Below are 25,790 nucleotides of genomic sequence, written 5' to 3' on the forward strand. Positions count from 1 at the left end.
ATGCCGGCCGTTTGTGAAATCCTCTGCCAGAAAGAGACACTGCATGTCCGCTCCAGAAAAATTAGAAGTGAGCGCTGGTAGGGCGTCTGCAAATTGCAGCAGTTTTACAACGCATGCCTGTTTCTGCATCTTAAGGCTAAGCAGGCTTTCCAGCAAATCCGTTATCGACACATTCCGGCTAGTGATTATCAAAGTGCGTAGGTCTGTGTCACGGCTCAGGAATGATAACATACTATTGCTAATTATCCAAGGCATGTTGGAGCTGGAAAGATGAGGTGATTAGGTGCGAAGTCACTGTCTGGTGGACGACTCTTCTGCTTGACTGTGCACCATGATGGTTACATTTCGACGGGTTTCCTTGCACTACCGATTTTTGAAGACGAGGGAGACAGTGCCACGAGGAAACCATGCCATGAGGAAACAATGCATCAAACTAGGCTGTAAGCCATGAGTATCCATCGAAAGTATCTGATGCTACCAAATCCTGTTTCCGAAGGCCAGTCAGCATGTTCGCGTTACATCTGCCTGCTAATCTAGATGCCTCCAAATCAAAAGTCAAATTCCCAGCAGGAGAAACACTGTGGAGCCAACTGACTGTGTTGCCATGATGCCAACTGACCTGTGCGACTCGCGGACTCTGACGGTAGGCCTGCCGGAGGAACAAATTCACTCTGGTTCATGCCTAAATCCAAATATATATTATTCGATCCTCACCTTCTCCATTCTCACCCATATTCAGTTGATAATTAATTTTATACTAGATACTATGTATATCCAATGGATAAATTGTACCTTTTCCATTTCTAATAGATATATAATTTTCTACCTATACTTTTCCTATTCGAGGTGGGTGTGGATTTGAGTATGAATTATGGACACCTAGCAACCGGCTTATCTGACGGCATAATCAGAGAAAAAGTGAGAGGATAAGATGGAGGATTATTGCGTGCCTTGGAATATAACAAGCGACTCTACTGCCTGTTGAGTATCGAGTGCCGGCTTTGTAAAATGTTATCAGCACTACTACTGTCTACTGGAGTAACAAAGCGTAAGTAAGACGGCGGCGCGACGGCGACAGATAACGACTGAGGGGCGGCTGCAGCGGCTGGCCGGCACGACCGCCCTCCGTCCGCGCTGAACGCTCCGGACAGATAGGAATCGTGGGATCACATCAGCCCTGACTCCCTGAACATCGTTATCGGATATCTTGGACCCGCTCGCATTGAATGTACCCTTACGTTTATCCTCCTGCTTTGCTCCTTTTTTTTTTGGAACCTGATTTGCACGGGTTTAAGTTGGAGAGTTCAGGCCAAGCTCTGAAACTACTGCAGGACAGTCTTGTGCTCTCCGAATTGGCGAATTCAGACCATACTCTGAAACCAGCGCAGGACAATCTCTTGTTCTTTCAGAGTTCAGGCCACATCAACCAATGCTGTTTTCCGGCTTTTCTTTGGCGAGGGCACAATCTGCTTGGAATAGAATCAACTCGTAACATAGCTCACGTCGGGCTTCTCGGCGAGAGCGACACGTGCACTAACACATTCCCCCAGCAACGTGGCACCAGGCCAGCAGCCCAGCACCACCCCCCGGCAGCCCGCGGATTCGAGCGGCGGACTCGCACAGTCGCACGGCTAGTGTGGCCTCTACGCTTGGCGCCACCACCAACCGCCCACGTTTTCCGCGGCCGCGCCCACCAACCGCTCCGGCCTCCGCCGGCCAGGTCCCCCAAATCCCCCATTCCCGCGATTGCCCCAGCTCCCTCGGACCATAAAGCTATCCATCCAATATTGACGCGGGGGCAAAACGGCCATTTCGGCCTCACCAGCCGCACCCCCCGCCGAGCCCGCTCTCAAGTCACCCACCTTGTCGACGGCTGGCTGTCCAGTTCCATCCTCTCCCTCCTCGCCTCACACCACCAAATTCCGTCGTCAGGTAGGGGACGTCACAGCCAAATTAGCCAAACACCCTCTCGAATCCTCCACAAAACCCTGCGAAAAATCCGGGCGAGTCACGAGGCCATCGCCAGCGGGCCCGGAGCCCGGAGGGGTTTGGTGACTAACTCCGCCGCGGTGGTGCCTGGTTCTGGTTGGTCGCGCGCGCAAGGCGGCCGTGTTCGGCGATGGCGGAGGCGCGGCGCTACGCGATCGCGCCGCAGCTAGGTGAGCGCACTGAGGCGTTGTTTCGTCCTCAACTCACCTGACCAGGGGGATGCAGTTGGCGGTTGGGTTCGGGGGTCAACGCGTCGGTCCTTTTGATTTATTATCTCGCGACCGTCGCGTTTTGAGGCGTTCGATTTTTTTCGCTCGGGCGGCGGCGAGAGTGGTCTGGGATCCGGGCTTGGTTTCGCAATCGTGCGTGAGGTGGCGGCTGCGTGTGCTGGGGATTTGGCGGTCTGGTGGCCGTGAGAATGGAGCCCATCATGCGAACTGGATATTGTCTGAGCCTCTGGAGTGTTGTCAGGGTCGAATTGTCTGAAGCTCTAGCAGCTATGCCAAAGCCTTGTGGGAGTGGGGACTTTTTTGTGCGGGAGTTCAGTGTTGTGAAGACGGATTTTCAGTACCCTGCTTTTGTGGGACTTTTGATGTACCTGTGTGAAATTGGTCTGTGTTTGGGTTTAGATGGAAGGTACTAACACTTAATACCAGGAACTGGGTTGCCGACCTGGATTTTTTTTAAGAGATTCTAGTTAGCAAGAGGGTTCCACTGTAAGAATTTGATGTTCCAGGTGATAGTTGTAGCATGAAATGAGGTTGCGCACTTTTGGCTTACGGTTGGGTTAAGACTTAGATTTGTTGATGTGTGCATGCATCTGGCAGTGGCAGGCCACATGGTAGTTTAGTTTTTTCAAAAAAAAAATTGTTGGGACGTTTTGAGTTTAGTCATGTTGTATTTATTATCTTTTCTACTATGTGATTTGAGAGGGTCATATAGTTGCAGAAGTTCAACAATTTTCGAGTTGTGGGGTGCCTAAGTAATACACTTAGAAGAGATTTTGAGGTTCCAAACTTTGGTATGATGAACTGTTATCAGATCACCCTCCTCCACTATTGAAGTTATGTTCTGAGGATACATCTTAGCCCTAACTCCTAAGGGTTTCGCTTCCAAGGAATTCCAGTTTTCTTACTTGCAAAAGGGACTCCCAGTATTAAGTTATATTGTACAAGTGGGCGTAAGATGGTCAGACAGCTCTATTTTGTGAAGGCTGGTTATCATTTATTGCTACAATTTAATATGAATATTTTAGGACTACCTTCCTATGACCATTTTTTAACAATAATATTATATTCAATAGTCTAACCCTTGCTTTCATGAACTCTGAGCAGATATTGAGCAGATACTGAAGGAAGCACAAAACCGATGGTTACGACCAGCGGAGATATGCGAAATACTTAAAAACTACAGAAATTTCCGTATTACCCCAGAACCACCAAATAGACCTCCAAGTATGACACTCATTTTCTGCTGAACACTATTTATGTTTGATAATTGCTTCTCCTAAAGTGTTAGTGTATCACTTTATTTTTATGGTATTTTTATCTCGCTAATATTTTATCGCTGGCTTTAGGTGGTTCACTTTTCTTGTTTGATCGGAAAGTATTGAGGTATTTCCGGAAGGATGGCCATAATTGGAGGAAGAAAAGAGATGGAAAAACTGTCAAAGAAGCTCATGAGAGATTAAAAGTACATCAAATTTGAGCAGTAGACAGTTATCCTGTGTGCAATTACAGCATACTGTCTCTAACTAAGTAATTATGGCCATGAGGACCATAAAACTAACAATTCTTTATTATTGTAGTCTGGAAGTATTGATGTGCTTCACTGCTACTACGCTCATGGCGAAGAAAATGAAAACTTTCAGAGGAGGAGTTATTGGATGTTGGAGGAGTAAGGGTTCATCTTGCTACTTCTGCGCTATTGCAACTCAGATTATGCTGCTTTAAGGCGCACTAACAACCTTTCGATTGATTATAATTTTTTGCAGGGATTTTATGCACATTGTGCTTGTACATTATCTCGAAGTCAAGGTTATTCCTAATCCTACACTTGTCCATTGCACTTTCAGCAATGAAATTCATCATCCTAAATGCTGCATTGTAGAAAAAAAAATTATGTTACATTCGTTCTTTAACATCAGGTCCTTGTCTGTAGCCTGCTATGATAGTAATCACACTAGTTTTCTCATAGTTTCTTCTTAGTATAATGTAGCAGCCTGGAGGTTTGTACCAACATGTTGTAAGAGATTTGTTTCATGTCATGTTCTGAGAATTCTGTTCAGGTTCAGGTCTGCAAGGATTTAGGGCTTGTGTTATGCTGTCCACTAGCCGTAAACTTTAGTTTTAGTTTGGGGTACTTAAGTTTGATGCTATCTGGAGCAGTTGAACCAGTAATTAAGCTAAATATGCTTGACTTTTATTCAAAACCAGTAATTAAGCTACTTATTCACAGATTATATGAAAATTCTTTGGCATTATCATCAGTTTGCATCAATGAGTCAATTAACAAAACAAAAATGTAATATGATATTCCCTAAAAAATGTAATATGGTAATTGCAACTATATATTTCTGGAAGTAATTTTATTTACTAGTGCCTGGAAACCTGTTATTAGGCTACTCATGTTTATCTTGGTTCAAGTACCTAGTTTGTTATTCCTGCTTGCATTCTTTTTTTTTTAAACTTTGGTTACTCTTGTTTTGTTGTCATCTTGATCCGAACCTGGAGCTTACATTGTTATTTTCTATCTTTTATGAACAATTTCTTCCTGCAATGTTTTAAAATTCTACTTGCCCCCCTCATATGACAACCAGGGTGGCAAATCAAGTTCTCGTATTAGAGGGCATGATGACATGCTGCAAGCTGCTCGTACGGACAGCCCTTTAAGTCAGTTGCCTTCACAAACTACGGAGGGTGAAAGCTCTCTTAGCGGACAAGCCTCCGAATATGAGGAAACAGAATCAGGTAGAACTGTTTGCCTCTCTTCTGTTCTACATAAAGTCCACTGAAATATTTTACTGATACACATTCCAATTATGCACAGCGTATCTAAAGCCAAATTCGCTGCAGCAGATATTTATTCGGGAGGAGCCGGATACCACCCTTTCTCTTGGATGCAGCAGCATGAAAATGGAGGTGGACCTGTGATGGGAGCTTCTATTCTAAGTTCCTACATTCCTGCACCGTCTGTAGGTAAGTAGCAGAATTTTTTCCTCCCTAGGAGTCATGTGAAATAGTTTATTCTCATTATGGTCCAAAGTTGAGTTGACCTGTATTCTTTTGTTACACATAATGTTTAGGTAATCATCAAGGCTTCCTGGCTACAACGACTACTACAGACTTCTATTCTCATGGTCAAGATGCCCTACCAGTTGCTCTTAATGAGCCTGGTTTTGGAATTGCATTCGATGAGGCAGATAATCAGTTGGATCCATCATCATTGAATGGCCTGGTTAAGCCTGACCAAGGGGTCCATCGAATGGCTCCACCCCAAATTGCTGATCCATCCAAACAATTTCCTTTCACTGAAGGATCTGGAATTGAATCCTTCACATTTGATGAAGTGTATAGTAATGGATTGAGTATCAAGGATGCAGATACTGTAGGGACTGATGAAGAATCACTGTGGCAGGTATCCTGGTACACATTTCTGCATGGCAATATGTATACAGTTCACATGTATAAACTTAGCAATGTCTGCGAGTTTTATTAGCTAGTGGATACTTTTTAATGGTAGAAAGCTTGGTAGTAACCACATGTTATGTAACGGATAAAGAAGGCAGCTGCATGCCGCTTGTCTTCTAACTGGCGGTGCTTGCATGGAAGTTTAGTGATACATGGAGACATGGAGTACCGTTAAGACAAGTAATAGTGGTTTTTTTGCGAGCTAAACTGATTCCACAAGGGTAAAATTGAATTAGAGTGATGGAGAAAGTGTTGGAGAAAGCATGTAGCTAAGTGATATTGTCCCAAAGCTATTACTCCTACCTATTAAAGCTTCGATTGTTGCACCTATGGTGTAGTTGAGATTATGCAAATTCACAGTTCCAGTTGCCACATTAGTAGTTTTTTACATCTCTACAATTTGATTTCATGGTTTTAGTTTTCGTGGATTACTTTGTTGCTTTTATGGCAGCAAGTCTATATTGTAGACTATTTCGCAGACTTTGCTCTGGAAAGTTCTTAAGTCAGAGCACGATAACTTCTGATTAGGTTTCACAGTACTAGTATTATACTATCATTGCTGGCTCCGATTTGTATACGTAACTTAACTGAGAAATTACTTAATTTCAGCTTCCAGGTGCTATCAGCTCGTTTCCTACAGAGGACAGCTCCCAACAAAATGGTAGATCTTTGGAGGAAGCTATTAATCACCCTCTTTTGAAAACCCAGTCATCTAGTCTTTCTGATATCCTGAAGGACAGCTTTAAGAAAAATGATAGTTTTACGAGATGGATGAGCAAAGAACTTGGTGAAGTAGATGATTCCCCAATTAAGTCCAGTTCTGGAGTGTACTGGAACAGCGAAGATACTGACAATATCATTGAAGCATCAAGTCGTGATCAGTTGGATCAATTCACTGTTGACCCAGTGGTTGCACAAGACCAGCTGTTTAGTATCTTTGATTTTTCTCCAAGCTGGGCATATGCGGGCTCCAAGACTAGGGTATGCCTTCTAAAGCTTTTCATATGTTCTTGGCTCGACTGTCTTGGAAGTGTCATAGTACTGTCCTTATGGCTCAGTGAATCCAGTTTTTTTTTAACTTCTTATGATGTTTATCGCATATCATCCAGGTTCTAATTACCGGTAGATTCTTAAATTCTGATGAGGTTCAAAGATGCAAGTGGTCATGTATGTTTGGAGAAGTTGAAGTTCCAGCAGAGATTTCAGCTGATGGGACTCTCAGATGTTATTCTCCGTCACACAAACCTGGCAGGGTTCCCTTTTATGTTACATGCTCCAACAGATTAGCCTGCAGCGAAATCCGAGAGTTTGAGTTCCGACCAAGTAATTCTCAACACATTGATGGCCCAACTCCACATGATATTGCGAACAAAACGTATCTCCAGATGCGTCTTGATGACCTGTTGTCTTTGGGACAAGATGAGTACCAGGCAACAGTATCTAACCCCACAAAGGACATGATTGATTTGAGCAAGAAGATAAGCTCACTGATGACAGACAATGATTCCTGGTCTGAGTTGCTGAAGTTGGCTGGTGATAATGAGCTTGCCACTGATGATAAGCAGGATCAGTTCTTTGAAAACCGTGTGAAGGAAAAATTGCATATCTGGCTTGTCCACAAAGCAGGTGATGGTGGCAAGGGCCCCAGTGTGTTAGATGAGGAAGGGCAGGGTGTGCTTCATCTGGCAGCAGCCCTAGGATATGATTGGGCAATAAGGCCAACAATTTCTGCTGGTGTGAGCATAAATTTCAGAGATGCTCATGGATGGACTGCACTCCATTGGGCTGCATTTTGTGGCAGGTAAGTGTTTCAGAGTGTGATATTGTTACATACTTTTTTGTGTACTGATGTTGTTTCACCTGTTATCCAGAGAGCGAACAGTTGTTGCACTTATTGCACTTGGTGCAGCTCCTGGAGCTTTGACAGATCCAACGCCAGATTTCCCTACAGGAAGCACACCAGCTGATCTTGCGTCAGCTAATGGATACAAGGGAATTTCTGGTTTCCTGGCTGAATCTTCTTTAACAAGTCATCTTCAGACCCTCAATCTTAAGGAAGCCATGTGGAGCAATGCGCCAGAAATATCAGGTCTGCCTGGTATTGGAGATGTTACTGAAAGAAAACTATCACCATTGGCAGGTGAAGGTCTTCTAGCTGGATCCATGGGAGATTCACTAGGTGCTGTTCGAAATGCTACCCAAGCTGCTGCTCGTATATATCAAGTTTTCAGGATGCAATCCTTCCAGAGAAAGCAAGTGGTACAGTATGAGGATGACAATGGTGCAATATCAGATGATTGTGCCCTGTCACTCTTATCTGTTAAACCATCTAAACCAGGGCAGCTTGATCCCCTACATGCTGCTGCAACTCGAATACAAAACAAGTACCGTGGATGGAAGGGAAGAAAGGAATTCCTGCTTATTAGACAGCGCATCATCAAGATCCAGGTACTGTTATTTATCGTATGTTACATGACTAGTGATGCACTTAATTTGCAGTATACTAAACGTTCCAGCTTACTTTGTGTATCATTTTATTTATGTCAGATATACTATGCAAAAGTTTCTATTTCTCTTCATGTAAATTTTCAGCAAACCATGCATTTGTTCAGTTAGTTCGCACGATAACCATAGCAGTTACAAATCATATCACTGAATGGAACCCTAGACATGTCTCCAGGGTTCAGGCCCTCATTGAGAAGTCTCATTTCCAGTGTAGAGTAATAATCCTAGCACCACGGTGTTTTGTCAAGTAAGATATGTATGTCCTTGATTCTATTCTAACTATCAATGCTGACCCCTGCCATTTCCTACTGGCTACAGGCTCATGTGCGAGGTCACCAAGTGAGAAAGCATTATCGCAAAATCATTTGGTCTGTTGGAATAGTGGAGAAGGTCATATTGCGCTGGCGGCGAAGAGGGGCTGGGTTGCGCGGATTTCGGTCTACAGAAGGTGCAGCGGAGGGCACTAGCAGCAGCGGTAGCGATTTGATCCAAAATAAACCAGCCGAGGATGATTATGATTTCCTGCAACAAGGAAGGAAGCAGACTGAAGAAAGGCTGCAGAAAGCTCTTGCCAGAGTGAAATCCATGGTTCAGTACCCAGATGCCCGTGATCAGTATCAGAGGATTCTGAATGTCGTCACAAAAATGCAGGAATCCCAGGTATCATGTTTTCTTTGAGCTCAATCTAATGCTGTCTAGACGATGCTTTCAGTTCGAACTGCTGAAGTTCTATAGTGGAATTGCTGAACTATAGTTTTTCACAATTCTTTGGTGCTGGCATGACAGGCTATGCAAGAGAAGATGCTCGAGTCGTCGACCGATATGGATGAAGGCTTGGCGATGAGTGATTTCGAAGAGCTATGGGGTGACGACATGCCAATGCCTGGGTATATCTAGGTCCTGAGCACTGGTGTCTTGTAAATTATACTTACCTGGCTGTATTTGTTAGTTTTAGGTTTTAGCTTTTAGCAAATGATGATAACCCGTAGTAGTGCTTGTTTAGGTTAACCATCTTTGTATGTATATAGTATTTTTTTTATTTGTTAGTTTGGTTCTGGTGTTTTGTTATTTAGCTTAGCCTTTTCTGTACAGTACGTGTATGTTGTATGTAGAAGGCAAATATATTTATTGTGCACTCTTTTGAATGAATATTCATAGTGGAACTCGATTTCAGTTTCAGTTCGCCGGCTTTCTGGGCGCGTCCTCCGCAGCTTTCCCCCATCCAGATTCTACTCCCCGCCAGATCGATTCGAGCCTCTTCCCCCTCACCCTACGCGATGCCAGCACCGGGCACCATCCATGGATGCGATCCGGTCTTCGTCTGCCTTCATGGTGCTGACCGGCCACCTTGTTCTATCTCGAATAAGCCATTACTGTACTTCATTTCCTGATCATATAACATCGTACCCATTCGTAACAGGTACGGTAACACGCGTTCCATGCGTTGCTACGGTTGGAGCAACATTCTCGTGGCAGTGTTGTTTTTCACGTACGCTGTGAGCTGAAAAGCCTGAAAGCGCTTAGTACTTTTCTTGCTTGTCTGAACCACAGTGACGTAGCACTAGCCCGATCTTCCGATAGGTACGAATAATTCGATTGGTGGAGAACTCGACGTTGACGATCCAGGCTTCTAATCATATACGATTCAAACCCCTGCAACCGCTGCTCCGTTGGTTATCAACCAAGCACAACTTGATTGATCTCGCCAAGAAGACTTTCCCTGCAAGCAAATCGAAGAACACAAGCAAGAAAGTATAAACACACAATCTGAAATTGCAGATGTATATGAAATAGATTTGAAATAAGAGGTTCAAGCTCTCGATTCGAAAGGACTAATCGAAACAGTTGAGGAGATCAAGAACAGGGGTCCTGGATCACAGTAGAAGGACTTGTCGCTACAATTACAATGAATCAATCTCAGTTTCTCAATGGAAAACTAGAACAAACAAAACCCAAACCCTAATATGGTGACGGCTGCTGAATATATGAGGGTTAGGTTGTGGACGACCCCCCGAACACGCCCCTATGGGCTCCAACACGATAAACGGGCCAATGGTCCCAAAGATGGTGGCGCAACACCCTGACAGATTCTGAATGCCCACTTGTTTCGACGATTTCCATTGACTCAGATAGATTTTGATGTGGGACCGGTGTCATTGGAAGCTCTATGAAATTCTCTTTCCATCCATATAAAAAACGTCCAAAATGGACTCCGTATGCGACCTGGGCGTCATTTTTGATGCGTGCTGCTTCTGAACTCCGAGGTGGGCTCAAACTTGAGTTGCTTTGGGCCTCCACCTTGGCGACTCGAACTGAATTAGCCTCGGACCTCCTTCTTGACTTGGACACCCGTGCTGGACTTCTCCTTCTCCACTCCATGCGCCAATCATGGTCATATGCATGAGTGTCATGTCCTTGCCATCCTCCCCTTCTTGACAAAAATCCATCCTCAGCGTCGATTGTGGTCTAAACTGATCCTGCACAACACGAAGGAGAATGGGGTTGCGAAAACAAGGGAACCGAAATAATTGTGAGTAGGAATGTGACCATTTTTCAAATTTTCTAGTGTGTCATCTCGCATAAAAATTTCAGCAAGCATGTAGGCTCCTTGATCGGAATGCACACGATATTTGTCAACACTATCCTCCAAAAAATTAGTACTAACAAAAGACAATGCAGGAGTAGATGGTTGTATATCAGTTAAAATGTGTTCATTACAAGAAAATTTAGCTCTAGCAGGCATAGGTAGCAACCAACAATTCTTCCCTTTTTGGGAGTGAACCAGTTTCTTAGAGGAACATGTGAATATATTTGTATTATGGCTGGCCTCTAGACGATCACAATCTTGCACAACAAAAGAAGAATTTATATTGGTATGAACGTAGACTTGATGTATCATATATTGTCTTTTGTTGTCATATTTGCCAATAACATGATACGTGTGTTTAGAAAACCAAGGTAAATCAGCATATTTAAAAAATCTCTCTTCAAAACAATCTAGATTACACAAAATATTCAAAACAATCTAGATTACACAAAACATTAAATTCAATTTAACCCAAAGTGTATAAAGAAGATAATAGTTTTAGCTCATCATTTGCACTAGCAAGATGAATAACATATTTATATTTAGCACGAGTGATTAGTTTCAAAACATGTAAAACTGAAGCATTATCAAACAATTCATCTTTATCACAAGGAACATCAAGCAAATCATCTTGTGAGAAAGAGAAATCAAGAGAAGGTTCCATGAATAGTTGCTCAATAAAAGCATGAATAGTGGAAAAATTCAGCATGAGTAGTAGAATTTCATGAACTAAACAAAATCCAAACCCTAATGTGGTGACGGTTACTGAATATATGAGGGTTAGGTGGTGGATGACCCCCTGGACGCATCCCTATGGGCTCCAACACGATAATCGGGCCAACGGTCCAAAAGATGGTGGCGCAACACCCTGATAGATTCTGGACGTCCACTTGTTTTGAAGATTTTCGTTGACTCTGATGGAATTTTGATGTGGGACTGGTGCCATTAGAAGCTCTATGAAATTATCTTTCCATTCATAAAAGGAACATCCAAAACGGACTCCGTATGCGACCTGTGCGTCGTTTTTTATGTGTGCTGCTCATGGACTCCGAAGTGGGCTCGAACTTGAGTTGCTTTGAGCCTCCACCTTGGCGACTCGAACTGAGAGCCTGTTTGGCATGGCTCCAACTCCAAACTTTAGTCTAAAGTTGGGTGGAGCCAGCCAAACACATCAACTCCACCAATTCATGGAGCAGCCCAACTCCATGGAGTTTGTGGAACTCTGGTTTATTTTTTTTATACTTTTTGTAACTTCGGAACCCTCGAGTATGAACCTAGCCGTGGAGTTGAGGAGTAATTACCCACCACTGCCACCAGTTACATAGGAAAACGGTTTGTTTTTCTCTTTTCGTTGAATGCGCGACGCCTCCGCAGTCCGCGACCACGCCCCTTCCCGTCTCGATGCGGCGCCTGGGTCACGCCGCCGCCGGCCCCTCCCGTCCGGTCTTGCGCACCGCTGATGCCACACGACCCCGCTCGCCCGCGTCCTCTCGACCTCGCCGCCTTGCACCGTGCCCAACCAGCGCGGCGCCTCCGTCTGGCCCGCACCCCGCCGCCGTCGCATGGCCCCATGTGTCGTACATATGTTTGTGGTCCCACCAGAGAATTTGGACATAGCCATACACAGGGCTGTACATCAAGACGTGTCAGACCTGGGGACTATGGTGCAGGCCGGCGTAGTCTGCATTGAGGACAGGAACTAGTCGAGGACTCGAAGACTACTCATAGTAGTCAGAGTAGGACTCTCTGGTCGAATTTGACTAGTACTCCTCCGGTATATAAGGACGGGCAGGGACCCTCTCCAAACAAGTGCAATTGAATACAGGTGAGAACCACACAGGACGTAGGGTATTACGCGATCTAGCGGCCCGAACCTGTCTAAATCGTGTGCCTACGTACACCATTGAGTTCCTGATTTCGGCGACACCCACCACAAAACTCTACCTCGGGCACTCCCCTTGGTAGGTTGCCGGGTTTAAACACCGACAGCTAGCGTGCCCAGTAGGGGCAGTCGCCGAGATTTCCATTGCGAGTTCGATGGCACAAGTCATCATCAAACCCGCAGTGGCGTTCGAAGCAGGCGTGACGTTCATCTTCAGTTCCTGGGTCTGCGTCGCAGAACCGCTGGAGGTTTCCACCGCCACATCGCGGAGGCTCCGGAGGAGAAGCTTTATGACATCAACCTTCATCGCCAAGTTTTGGAGGACTTCGTTGAGAGATTCAACGAAATTTTCGATTTGTTCCAAGGATCGAGAAGCAAGTCCGAGTACAACTCGGGCTCTACATCTCCTCGGATTGGCTCCCACGAGCCGACGTCCCAGCCATCATGCGAATCAAGTCATAGTCCGAGCCAATTCCCGTTCGGACTCCGTAACGCGGCTTCCATCTATCAAGCAGCTTTGTCCAGATTGCAATACAACTTGGGTGCGATTGAGGACCATGACTACGATCACTACTCGAACTTCGATGAGGAGACGCCATTATCAGGTCCGCAGCAGGACCTGGTGATCACTTCGACCCCCAAGGCAGATTCGTCTACTAGCGTGGCACGAGGCCACCCGCCCTTGTCCAGGACAACGAGTCACGCTTCATCGCCCACCTCGACGTTCTCCCAAACCAGGAAGGGACGCCCCTGTCCCCTATCCGTGAAGGCAACGGCTCTACAGAAGTCATCACCTCAAGTTCTAGAAGCCACTCTCCAGACAGAGAACTCTTCACCCTTATCACAGGGCAAGATATGGAGAACGGCGATCCACCGGAGAGGAATCCTCGACGCGAGCATCATCCAGATGATGTCTCGCAGGATGAACTAAAATCAGAGTGTCAAGCTGCAAGAGGGAACGATGACACAAAAGTCATCTATTTTCTCATCTGCATGGAATCAGCGCCGCTCACTTGGCTTGAATTATTGAAGTCAAACTCGATTGACTCGTGGCAGGATCTCAAGAAGGCATTCCAACAATTACGCAGGAGCAATGCAGCGTTCAGGCAATAGATTGACTTGGCACAAGTCAAGCAACGACGAGACGAGACCCTGCAGTGTCCAATACTTCATTTGTTTTTCACCGATGTCCCAAGGAAGAAGGTAACCAGTGAAAAAAGGAAAAAAAGATAGAGAGGATGATAGGTGGGGTCGTGGATCAGGAGTAACAATGGCAATCTACCTTGAAAATCTCTTTTTTGGAGCTGGGACACATTTCTTACCAAACATCCCATTCTAGACTGCTCCAACTCCACGCTAAGCGAGCTCCGGCTGGAGTTTGGAGTTAGAGTAGAAATAAGATCTGAATTAATCGTGGACCTCCTTCTTGACTTGGACACCGTGCAGGACGCCTCCTTCTTCACTCCATGCACCAGTCATGGTCCTATGCATGGGTACCATGTCCTCATCACGTAGCCTCGCACACGGCTCTCAACTCATGGCTGAAGAGAAGAGGCACGTAAAGCCAACCCAAGAAAAAACAGGCAGTCAGATCATGCTTCTATTCTTTCGCGTCCATCCAAGCAACAGAGCACGGAGAATGAACAACGACGAATATAGCCAGATCAGGCTTCTTTCGCGAAAGCGATCATTGGCCACTCTGAGTCCACAGATTTGTCTGAGGAAAAAAAAACGTTGCGAAATGCCGAAATGAATGGTCTGCAGTTGACGTAGGGTACGGGCAGTGCCAATCGGGCACGATGGTTTGCTTTCCCGAACCGTCCCGGCGGTGGGATGAATTTGGCGTCGTCAGCATCTAGCTAGTCCTTCCATCCCCGTCCTGAATGGTCCTCCATCTTAGAGGACTTCCCTCCGTCCCCCGTCCTAGTTCAGGGATGGTCCTCGGTCCTAGAAGGCTTGATTTCTCGAGGTAAAATTTAATTTATGTTATATCAAATATTAGAGACTAATTAGAAAAATTAAATATAAGTTAATTATAAAACTAATTGCACAGATGGAGGCTAAATGACGAGACGAATTTATTAAACCTAATTAATCCACCATTAGCAAATCGACGGTCCCTTAACTGCACTCGTAGGATTGAAAAACGTCCCAAAATAACCGCAACAATAGCTGTACGGGAGCATCAGTACACAGCAAAAAAAAAAAATCCCAGTGTTCCAGCTAAGCTTGCCGTTCACCACCGTACGTGAGTCCATTTGTTAAAAAAGTCTAAACCACACGAGCAAGCCTTTCCATCCTCCACCTGGAAAAATTCCAGTTTCTTCCACACTGCGCGCCTCGCCGGTGGTACTAGCTTCTGCTGCTGCCATTTCACTGGTGTAATGATTACAGCTGCTTCTCGAGATGGGTATTATAAAAATAATACAGCTGCCATTTCACTGATAGTCTTTTTCCTAAATGTGCTACTCCAATCATAAAAATGCACTTACTGGGACGGAGTTATACTGGGACGGAGGAAGTAAATTTGATTGACAAAGCGTATTTAATTGGACGACGTCGACGTACAACTGAAGAACAGCACGACGGACGTGTGTCGCCTGCAAAGGATTCCGTTTTCGGGTAGGTCGTTGTCACCTTTTCACCCGTCGGCTCGACCATGGATTTTCTACCAGATTGCACGAGTATTGGGATGTTCTTTGTGTTCATGATGTGTATGGAGGAGTACAAGAGAATGATATCCTACAGAATTCTCCTTGCACATGTTTGAGTTGTGGCACAAAATTCACTAAGGGCCTGTTTGGCAACCAAGTGTTAAAATTTAACACCTGTCACATCGGATGTTTGGATGCTAATTAGGAGTATTAAATATAGGCTAATTACAAAACTAATTGCACAGATGAAGTGTAATTCACGAGACGAATCTATTAAGCCTAATTAGTCCATGATTTGACAATGTGGTGCTACAGTAACCAATTGCTAATGATGGATTAATTAGGCTTAATAGATTCGTCTCGCGGATTAGCACAGGATTCTGCAATTAGTTTTATAATTAGCTCATATTTAGTTCTCCTAATTAGCATCCGAACATCCGATGTGACACTGTTAAAGTTTAACACCTCGTATCCAAACACCCCCTAAGTACAGTTCGTTATGCATATCATGGCTTTTAGTACAAATCACTGTGAGTACATCATACTTGACTTTCGATGTGAGTTTCGTACTAACTGCCTTTAATATGAATCACTGTGCATGGGTGGATTTACACGGATTTGGGTGGTTTTTTGACCCACCCATTTAATGATCATTTAGATGGATTGGATAGTATTGGATTGGGTGGGTTAGCTGGTTCGTGAGGAAGTGCTGTTGCGTGCGCACGGCGCTTCACGAACTGCAGGCGCTCGGCCGCTGACCGCTGTTGTTGCCAGCGTCGGTCGTCACGCTCGCTGGTCGCTCGCGGCCGCTCGCCGCTCGTGGCTGCCCCTGCTTCCATCGTCGCGCTCATCGCTCGCAGCAGCCGCCGCCGCCGTCGTCGGGCTCGCCGCTTGCGGCCGCTGCTGTGCTGCTGCTGCTGTCACCTTGCCGTCGTGACGCTTGCCGCTCGCGCGCAGTCACCTCTGCTGCCGTCGTCGCGCATGCCGCTCACGCACAGCCGCCGTTGCTGCTATCAACATGGACGCACGGCCGCCGCTCCTGCTATCAGCATGCACGCATGGCCGCTAGTTGTTGGCTCGCCATGTCCGATCCGCCGATCGAAACACGCGCAGCCACGCGAGGCCTCGGTATGGTGGAGGATGAGAACACGGGCACTGGCTCCAACAGCGTGGGGATTTGTTGAAGGAGCTGACCCATGGGTCAGCTGGGTTTTACCCAGATCCACCCGATCCGTAGATCAAAAGTTTATGATGGGTGCATGACCCATGCACAGCCCTCCGTCGCCATGAGCGTACCTATCATTTTTAATGCTAATTTACCCTCTTCCCAGCAGTCCAGCACCATTCTACGAATTATTCCCAACTTCAAATTTGAAAATTTCAAATCTAACCTATGTTACCCACAAAATCTCAGAAAATTGAAGTCTGTAGTAGCACGCATCCGGTTTTTGCGAGATGACCAGAAATAATTGGCACGCGTAGAACTGTTGATGGCGAGTCACGCCTGCACAAGTGCACAGCCCCCGCCCCCCGCCCCCAAAGCAAGAACAGTCTGCTTGGTTGTTTAACTTCCCCATCTACCCCGCATTAACGTTGCTCCCGTTGCCCTCCATCGGAGAGCTTCCTCTTCCTCTCACACCTCCACTGTGGTAGCCTTGGTGGGGATCCGCGCCTCCCCCATCGCCGGCGAGCCCATGGCCCCCGCCCCGCCGGAGGATTTCCAATGCGCGGCGAACGGCAACTGCGCCGCCCCGCCGAGGAAGCCCCCGCCAGCGCCTGCCGCCGGGGACGGCGAGCTCCGGTGGCTCCGGCGGTGCGTGGAGGCGGCGGGGAAGGGCTTCGCCATCGGCGCGGGGCTCAAGGGCGGCCTCGCGCTCTTCTCCGTCCTCGTCCGCATCCGCAGCCGCCGCTCCCCCAGATCGAGGAAAGCGGGAGCGATGACCAACGAGGAGGCGGTGGTGCTGGCTCTGAAGGAGACGGTGAGGTACGGCCTGTTCCTGGGGACCTTCGCCGGCAGCTACGTCTCCGTCGACGAGTACATCGCCGCCGTCTGGGGACGTAAGAGGTCAGTTCACGGAACCATCGCAGCTGAAATACTAGTAGTTCCTGGTTTCACGAAGGGGCGGTGCTGAGCTGTGCTGTGGATTTGCTTGGTGAGGAGACGACGGGTGAACTGCTTTCGCGATGATTCGAGCACACTGTTGATCGTTGGCGTTGGCTTTGGTTAATTGCACGCTAAGATAATAGATTGTGCTGTGTAGGTGAGAACTAAACTCTAATTGGAGATAGTGATGTGTGAAGTGATGCGTTTGAGCAATTCTAGAAAAAAGAGAAGAAAACAAAATGGGTCTGTTAATAGTTTTTAATGTTTGTATAAGAGGGTGGAGCTGGTACTTTGATGAGGATTAGTTGTGCTCTCATAGAAATTATTCTTTCTTCCCTGATTGCACTCAGGACTGTTGATGCTGGTGAGAACTTATACATTTCTACAATTGCAAACAATTTCTTACCATGGAAGCAATTTTGTTTGTTTAGAGATCGAGGATGCTGATCTTGATCAGACTAGTGGTGTCTCACTGTTTTGTTTGATAAAATAAAACTTTTGCATCTTGCTGTCGGTCACATTTAAAGATGTTATTGTGGTGAAGTTCAGGTCTAGAACTCTGAATTACTTTGATGCAGTATAAAGAAGGGGACTGCATGCTAGTAGTCTTATGATTTATTGATGTCACAGTATCTTTCGTTGGTCTTCTGCTTGCTCATCAACATTACACCTCAGAATGCATCTTGTTTCGATGCAGCTTTCATGCCATCTTTATGAATCACCATTTTTTTTGTTGGATAATGTGTAACTCTATACTCTTGTTGCTTCAGAACAGCAAGGTGGAGGTCACTCTTAGCTGGGTTGATTGCTGGTCCTTCTATGCTCCTGACAGGACCAGGAACTCAACATACTAGTTTGGCTATATACATTCTCATGCGTGCAGCAGTACTTGCATCTCGTTGTGGAATAAAGAGCAAAAGATTTGGAAAGATCTGTAAACCTTTGACTTGGTCAAATGGTGATATCTTCCTTATGTGCCTTGCATCTGCACAAATTTTGTAAGTTCCCTTTCAGTATTCAGTGATGTGTTTAGGCTGCAGTGATTGTTTAGAAGTTAGAAACTATTGCTAATTATACTTAAAGGTATGCCATGAATGTAATTGTTTGGGGCTGCTGAGCTCATCATTGTGTAAGCAAAGCTTGGAACCAGTATACCGTGCATATCACTGTTTTTTTTTCTTTTGTTTATTTGGAAGTTGGAAAATATTGCTAACCATACTTAATATATATGCCATGAATGGAGTTGTTTGGATTGGATGTGTTGAGCTCAGCATTGTGTAAGCAAAGCTTGGAAACATTATATCATGCATAAAAAGTTTTTCCTTGTCATGGGCCGAGTAATTAGTCAGTAACACATACACAGGAATTTCATGCTATATAGCATGTGTAAATATGACCTTTTTTCCCACCATTTTTTCTTATGCAGGTCAGCGTACATTTTAAAGCAGGACAGTTTGCCATCATCGTATAAATCATTTCTAAATAAGCATGGTGGAAAAGATCTTACTATTTTGCAAGGTGTGAAGGATATAGTCAACCACACTGCTATCAGTAACTTAGCGGGTATCGAGAAGTACTACAAATCTGTTGGTGTTGATATAAAGTTAGATCCAAACATGAAAGTGCCTTGCCCAGTAAGTATTACATATTTATTCTACATGAGTGGATTATTGAGTCACCATTCATTTATACTTCGAAATTTGGCCTATCAAACATCCAATCCATAGGATCAGTTTTGTGGCATAACATTTCCCTGTGTCATAACTATTCGTGGCTAATCTGCCTGACCTCTTGTCTCTGCTTTTCAGATTGTGCATGGTAATCAATCATGTACAGGACATGTCTTTTCATTTTTGTTACAAGCATATGGAAGAGCAGTTCCTGTATATGTTCCTGTATACTTAGTTCCAGCACTAGTAGTTCATCGGCAGCATCTCATGAAAAGGTATGCATATACCATCAATACCATGCATCAGTTAAGCTTTTGATGGAAAGGATAATTATGATTCACCTGAGAAGGGGAGCAGGCAGAATTTGTATAAACTATATCTGTCTATGCAAGCTGTCATGCTGCCTTATCTTATTCCTTAAAAAGGGATGCAATTTCTCTAACTGTTCTTTTTTTTTCTTTGGCTTCCCTTACAACATGCAGTCCTTCCACAATTTTAGGGAAGAGTCTTCTAGGGATAGCAAGATCTAGCCTGTTTCTCTCAGTATACTGTGCATCCGCATGGTGAGTTCATGATTTCTTACTTGCGCACTATATCATTGCTTTTTTTTAGGGATGACAATCCATGGTGTTTCATTCTCTATTTCAGGGCTTGGACCTGCCTGCTTTTTAGAACCTTCCAGAGTGCAAATACCCCTCTTGTTATACTTGGCACGGTATGCAAAACAGTTTTGCCAATTGCCACATAAATACAGCATGTTTTCTTATGATACTAAATTGTTTCCACATGACAGTTTCCAACAGGTTTGGCACTGTTTATCGAGAAGAAGAGCAGAAGAATTGAGATATCCCTGTACTGCCTTGCCAGAGCCATCGAGAGCTTTTTCACATGCATGACTGATGCAGGACTCTGCCCACCAATACTGCAGATAAAGCGAGCCGATGTAGTCGTGTTCAGTATAGCTACCTCAATCATTATGCATTGCTATGCACAGGAAAGAGAAGTATTCCGGTCCAAGTACCTGAATGTGCTCGACTGGGTATTTGGTGTGCCACCGCCCCTCGACAACGAGGGTGAAAGTGGCTATCAACCAGATGATGAAGCCAAAAAGTGCCAGTGATATGTTGGCTTGTAGAGTCCATTACATGGGTTTTGTATCATCATGTGATTGTAGTGGTAGAGTAGACTCATTAGAAGATTTCTAAACTTGCAGTGAGCCTTGTACAGGAGGCTCTTGGCAACAATTGGAATTAGTGGGTATAGCAAAGTAGATTTATTCAATTCATTCGTCACAGCAGTGTGTTGGTCATCTCGATGACCATCATATGTATTGTAACTTAATGATCTTAATTCGTGCATGTAACTTATGATGTAGAAGTTCTGGCCGTTAAAATGAAGTTGTCGATTCTGTTGTCTCCGAGGCCATAGCTATGGATGAAGGGAAGCTCAGAGCTTTGGCCTAGGTTGATGGACCTGAATTCGGAGCTGTTTCAAAGAGGTTGATTGCTCAACGGATTTTAGACCATTTTTGGACGTGTACTGCTATTAAAAGATTGGTCTCTTTCCAAGACCTTTTATTAGAGGGGAATTTTAATAGAAATCTTGCGTCCCAAATAATAATTCGTTTTAACTTTTCTAGATACATAGATTTAGTATAGATTTAGTGTATATCTAGGTGCATATCAAAAGTTACGTACCTAAAAAAGCTAAAACGAATAGTAATTTGGGACCGAGGGAATAGTAGCTAGGACTGAACCTATTTTTTTAGACCTTGTTTAGGTCCAAAATAGTGAATCGAATCCCTAATCTACTTGCCACTTGAGCTACTTATACCACCGCATCATGAATCGCTTCAAATCGACATAATTATGTTTTAATGGATGGAATCTAATGATCCTTTTTTCTCGATTAAATAATGAGGTTTCTAAAGAAAGCAATTCCGTTACAGGCGTTGCCGATCCGTAGCTTAATCTGAGCCGTGGAATTAAAGATTCAGCCATGACGAAAGAGGCCGGCTGGACAGGCCGAAAACCAGGCATAGCGATGTCCACTTCGGGGCATTTGTGTCTTTGGGTTTGGCCCATTTCTTCGTTGGCTTCCCCCATCCTCGTGTGTTCTTCCTCCTTTCTTTCCTCCCCTGTTCCAACCTCCCCAATCGCAACAGTTTCACTGCGCCAGTACAATTCCTGCCCCGCACCGCCCGAGCCAGGCCAGAACAGCGACAGGCCCTCGCGCCGATCGCGCCGAGCCAGCCGCGCGGGTGCCGGCGGGCAATGGGAGCTGGGCGGCGGCGGTGATGGGCGCGGCGAGCTCCAGGCTGGAGAAGGCGCTGGGCGAGCAGTTCCCCGAGGGCGAGCGCTACTTCGGCCTCGAGAACTTCGGCAACACCTGCTACTGCAACAGCGTCCTGCAGGTACGCCGCCCGGGGCCTGCCTGAATCTCTCGGCTCCTGTCCTCGTCGCCGCCCCTCAAAGGCCTGGGGATTTGTTGGGTCTCTTCCGTGCGGGGCGGTGAGGAGCGATGCGTGTTCTGCGAGATCGTATCGGGGTGATTGCGCTCGTGTGATGCTTCCGTCGAAGATCGCGGGTTTGCGCCAGATTTTCCGAGTGGGGAATTTCTGTGATTGCCGAGTGACGATGTGTTTCCTGTTTTAATTTGTAACGTGATCATAGATCGTAATGTTTTGTGTGAATGGAGAGACTGGTTATTTGGTTGACACCGGGGAATTGGGAAAACTCGTTGTTTCTGTATGTGTTGAAATGCGTGTATAACATCACGGTAAGCTCCTCGCTTCAGATGTAGGAGCTATGCCTTGGATGTTGGATTATTATCAGAAACATTTGTGTGACATCAGGGTATTGGGGTGACTCATAGTTTCTGTGTGTGTATAAGCATAATGGTAAGGCTCTTCCTTCAGATGTAGGAGTGTTGCCTTGGAAGTGAGATTATTGTCAGAAACATTTGTTTGACATAGGGGGATTGGGGTGGCTCATAATTTCCTTATGTGTTAACAATTTAAAATGCACGAATAAGCATCATGGCAAAGCTCTCCGTTCAGATTTAGGAGTGTTGCCTTGGATGCGGGACATTTTGGTCAGCAACATTTTGATAATGTGTGATCACTGCTTCCTGTTTCAGGCACTTTATTTTTGTGTTCCTTTCCGTGATCAATTGCTGGAGTACTATGCAAGCAATAAAAGCACCGGAGATGTTGAAGAGAACATGCTAACCTGCCTGGCTGATCTGTTCTCTCAGGTACTACTGCGGCTATCGGTTGTTGCAATTGTTATTCCATCCTCAACCTTTTTTTAAATGCTGCAACATGTAGAAATCACTGGTAGTAAAACATATTGAGTCTTGAGCCAAAGTGTAAGAGATGCTAGTTATTAATCGTGATTTGGACTGAGCAAAGCTGTACCTAAAGATGACTGCAATTGCTAATTAAATGCATGTGTATTGAATAGCATGGATTTCCTCCAGGAAATTTGCTAGTAAATCTGACAGTTTTTTATGAGATGCCTATAGTTCTACTGACTACTAGAAATTATAGTTTTTTGACTGAACTACTAGCTATTATAGTTATTCTGTCCTCAGTTAGAAATCACAATTATAATGTTCCAAGTTAATTTTCTATGGTGGCTGTGGCATAACATTCTATGTGCTAAATTAGTCCGCAGCAATGAAATGCCAAGGTTGCCTTACATACGTTACCTTCTAAAAAGTGCAAGAGGAGCACACTAAAAAGGGCTCTAGTTGAGAGACCTATACTATGTTATGTTACTTGGACTGTATAGCATCTTCTGGTAACCTCTGAAAAACTCAATAATTTGGACTTCTAAGCAACAGATTGATGTTTGTAATTTAACAAATCTAGACCCAGGATGGAAATTTGTAGGACATGATCCTTTGTTGCCTTGGTTGATCGCTGTCTTTTCATGGATAGATTTGTATTGGACTTTGTACTGATAAGGATATTCGGGTGCTCCTCAATTGCATTGTTGTTTTCTATTTTTCAAGTCTGAAATCTTTATAATGTTTTGGGCAATTCCTTTTACCTGGATGCCTTTTATTAGTATGAGGTAGTGAGCTACTATTATTGGACACAAGTGACTATTGGAGTACTCTGACGAAGGAATCGATGATCTATTGCGATGGCATAATTATCCTTTCCCTTGCCTTACAGATCAGTAATCAGAAGAAGAAAACTGGAGTCATTGCTCCTAAGCGTTTTATACAACGATTGAAGAAACAGAATGAAATTTTCCGCAGTTATATGCATCAGGTAATACATTTAGTTAGTGGCATCTGTCGATATGTATTCCACAGATTTGAGCAACAGAGAAAGCACATGGTCGAATTATGCTGTGCAAATCAACTTTTGAAGTATTGTGCACTGGCCCTCTGAGACAGTTTATTAAATCTAAATGCAGTTTTTTTTCCCATGAATTGCTGTAGTTTTGTCGAGATGTCTTTTTTCAGAAGTTTTATGTGAAATGATGCAACACTGAATTCGAGGTTTCTGTATTCACCACCAATGCAATATCAGGAAATCATGGGGGCTTTTTGCCAACTCCAACAGTCCAGCCTATCTGAATCTTATACATCCTGACTGTACTCTGTGTTCCATATATGCGTTTGCTTGGTAAAGGCCATCTCTATTCTGACTAGTTCTCGAAACAAGTTATAGTTCACTTCCTATAAAAATATGCTCTTTTTTAAAAAAAATTATAACAGATGTTTGTTTCATTATTGCATGGGATTTTAGTTCACTTCCAAGATCATGCCATTTACATGTTTTTTTAAATAGCTGTTGTGTAACCTTTATCTTTTTGTATAGAATGAACTCAACACTGCTGTAATTTACAGGATGCTCACGAGTTTTTGAATTTTTTACTGAATGAGCTCGTTGACATTCTAGAGAAGGAACATAATGCTGCAAGAGAGTCCCTTCAAAATCTCTCATTGCAAAAGAATTCCAATGGCCCTATTAATGGCCTACCCAATGGCTGTCACAAAGAATCAGCTGCTACATGGGTCCATAAATGCTTCCAGGTGAGATTTCATTCATTTTTTACAGCATGCTTTTGTGTGCATACCTATGGCATGTGCATAAACTCCAGATTATGTTTTGTTACAATCTTGGAGATGAGCCTGTTATTTTTTTTTTCCGTAGGGAATATTGACTAATGAAACAAGATGTCTGAGATGTGAAACTGTGACTGATAGAGATGAAACATTTTTTGACCTGAGCCTGGACATTGAACAGAATAGTTCAATCACGAGCTGTCTTAAGAACTTCAGCTCGACAGAGACTTTGAATGCCGAGGATAAGTTCTTCTGTGACAAATGTTGCAGGTGTGTTGTTCCTATCCCCTTTGATTGCCCATAGTTTCCTCATGCGAACATTGATTCTGTAGAATATAATTTGAGGCAAAGGCTGTGTAGTTGTTGACCTTGCTTGTTTTGCCCCATTTTTGTATGTGTATTTGAAAATCTACTGCAAATCACTCAGTTCCTCATGTAGAACTTCTAGGCTAATGGCGTGGTTGTCCTTTGACTGTGAGACGTTTTCTTTTGCTTTTGTCATTAATAACATGATATTTATACATCAAAATTGACACACCATTTTTGCAATTTCATATATTTGTACGATAAAAAAAACTGTTCTTCTCTTCAGTTTACAGGAAGCTCAGAAAAGAATGAAGATAAAGAAACCACCAAACATCCTGGTAATTCATCTCAAGCGTTTCAAGTATATTGAGCAACTTCAGCGCTACAAGAAGCTATCATATCGAGTGGTTTTCCCGCTGGAGCTTAAACTTCTCAACACTGTTGACAACTCAGACTTGGAATACTCCCTTTTTGCTGTGGTAGTTCATGTTGGAAGTGGGCCAAATCATGGCCACTATATCAGCTTGGTTAAGAGCCACAATCATTGGTTATTCTTCGATGATGAGAATGTTGAGATGACTGACGAGTCCATGGTACAGGCATTCTTTGGCTCACCACAAGAGTTCAGTGGCAACACTGATAATGGCTACATTCTCTTCTATGAAAGCCTTGCAGAAAAAAGTTGATGTGCTTCTGATACCATGTGATTAGTTATATACTTTTCCTTTCCTTCCGACGCTTCCTTCGCCTGATGATATAGGATACGCAGTGCAAAGTAAAAACTAGAATAAGCAGAATGTGAGGCCGTTTAGCTTCAAATGTTAGGTTGCAATCAACTCTTGGCAATAAAACAAGTTTCCTGGAAGGGCTGTAGGCTATAGGTGCAGAGGCCCGCTAGTTTGTACTTCCTATTTCTTTCATCTAGTTCTTTGCATACAGGCTGTATCAATTCCAGAATAATGCTTGTTGAAAACTTTTATAGTCATGTAAAGAGAGATGCTATCTTGGAAACCTTCTGGCTGAAGGTAAAAATTTTGTTTCTTGAGATGAAAAGCTCGTACCGATCCTCGTGGGATCCTCAACAGCTTTTCTTTCCTGTATACTCCCTCTGTCCTAAAATGACTGCATTTCTAGTTATGAATCTGGATAAACACTTGTTCAGGTACCTAGCTAGAAATGCACTCTTTTCGGGACGGAGGGAGTTTACGGATTGCTTACTATGTGACTATTATGTACTGTTCCTTTGCCAAGCAAGGTATTTCCCCGGTTGGAAGCTGTATCTGAGGTGAGCTCAATAACTAGATACTTGATTTAATTTT

General features: G+C 44.3%; 3 protein-coding genes across 5 annotated transcripts; all 3 read left to right on the top strand.

Annotated features, from left to right (window-relative positions):
- The first annotated feature begins 1,876 nt into the window (after positions 1-1,876).
- Positions 1,877-9,365, top strand: LOC101779599 (calmodulin-binding transcription activator 3). Of its 3 annotated transcripts, none has more exons than XM_004985335.3 (13): positions 1,877-2,159; positions 3,324-3,443; positions 3,566-3,681; positions 3,797-3,885; positions 3,983-4,025; positions 4,808-4,958; positions 5,064-5,186; positions 5,294-5,625; positions 6,288-6,659; positions 6,788-7,479; positions 7,550-8,126; positions 8,502-8,843; positions 8,970-9,365. In XM_004985335.3, the coding sequence occupies exons 1-13, from the start codon at positions 2,120-2,122 to the stop codon at positions 9,078-9,080; spliced, it is 3,108 nt and encodes a 1,035-aa protein (XP_004985392.1). In that variant the 5' UTR covers positions 1,877-2,119; the 3' UTR covers positions 9,081-9,365. The 3 variants fall into 3 exon arrangements, with proteins under 3 accessions (XP_004985392.1, XP_004985393.1, XP_004985395.1); XM_004985336.3 differs by having other exon boundaries at positions 5,067-5,186; XM_004985338.3 differs by lacking the exons at positions 1,877-2,159; positions 3,324-3,443; positions 3,566-3,681 and having other exon boundaries at positions 3,799-3,885; positions 5,038-5,186.
- A 7,465-nt stretch (positions 9,366-16,830) lies between these two features.
- LOC101780810 lies at positions 16,831-20,497 on the top strand. Its single transcript, XM_004985339.4, has 7 exons — positions 16,831-17,371; positions 18,181-18,408; positions 18,837-19,044; positions 19,219-19,355; positions 19,563-19,643; positions 19,729-19,795; positions 19,874-20,497. Exons 1-7 carry the CDS (start codon positions 17,001-17,003, stop codon positions 20,198-20,200), a joined length of 1,419 nt encoding a protein of 472 aa, XP_004985396.1. The 5' UTR covers positions 16,831-17,000; the 3' UTR covers positions 20,201-20,497.
- A 692-nt stretch (positions 20,498-21,189) lies between these two features.
- Positions 21,190-25,524, top strand: LOC101781214 (ubiquitin carboxyl-terminal hydrolase 3). The gene is made up of 6 exons (XM_004985340.4): positions 21,190-21,493; positions 22,219-22,335; positions 23,264-23,362; positions 23,947-24,132; positions 24,254-24,435; positions 24,758-25,524. Exons 1-6 carry the CDS (start codon positions 21,377-21,379, stop codon positions 25,155-25,157), a joined length of 1,101 nt encoding a protein of 366 aa, XP_004985397.1. The 5' UTR covers positions 21,190-21,376; the 3' UTR covers positions 25,158-25,524.
- The last annotated feature ends 266 nt before the right edge of the window (positions 25,525-25,790 follow it).

Source organism: Setaria italica, chromosome IX (assembly GCF_000263155.2).
Source record: "Setaria italica strain Yugu1 chromosome IX, Setaria_italica_v2.0, whole genome shotgun sequence".
Taxonomy (NCBI): domain Eukaryota; kingdom Viridiplantae; phylum Streptophyta; class Magnoliopsida; order Poales; family Poaceae; genus Setaria; species Setaria italica.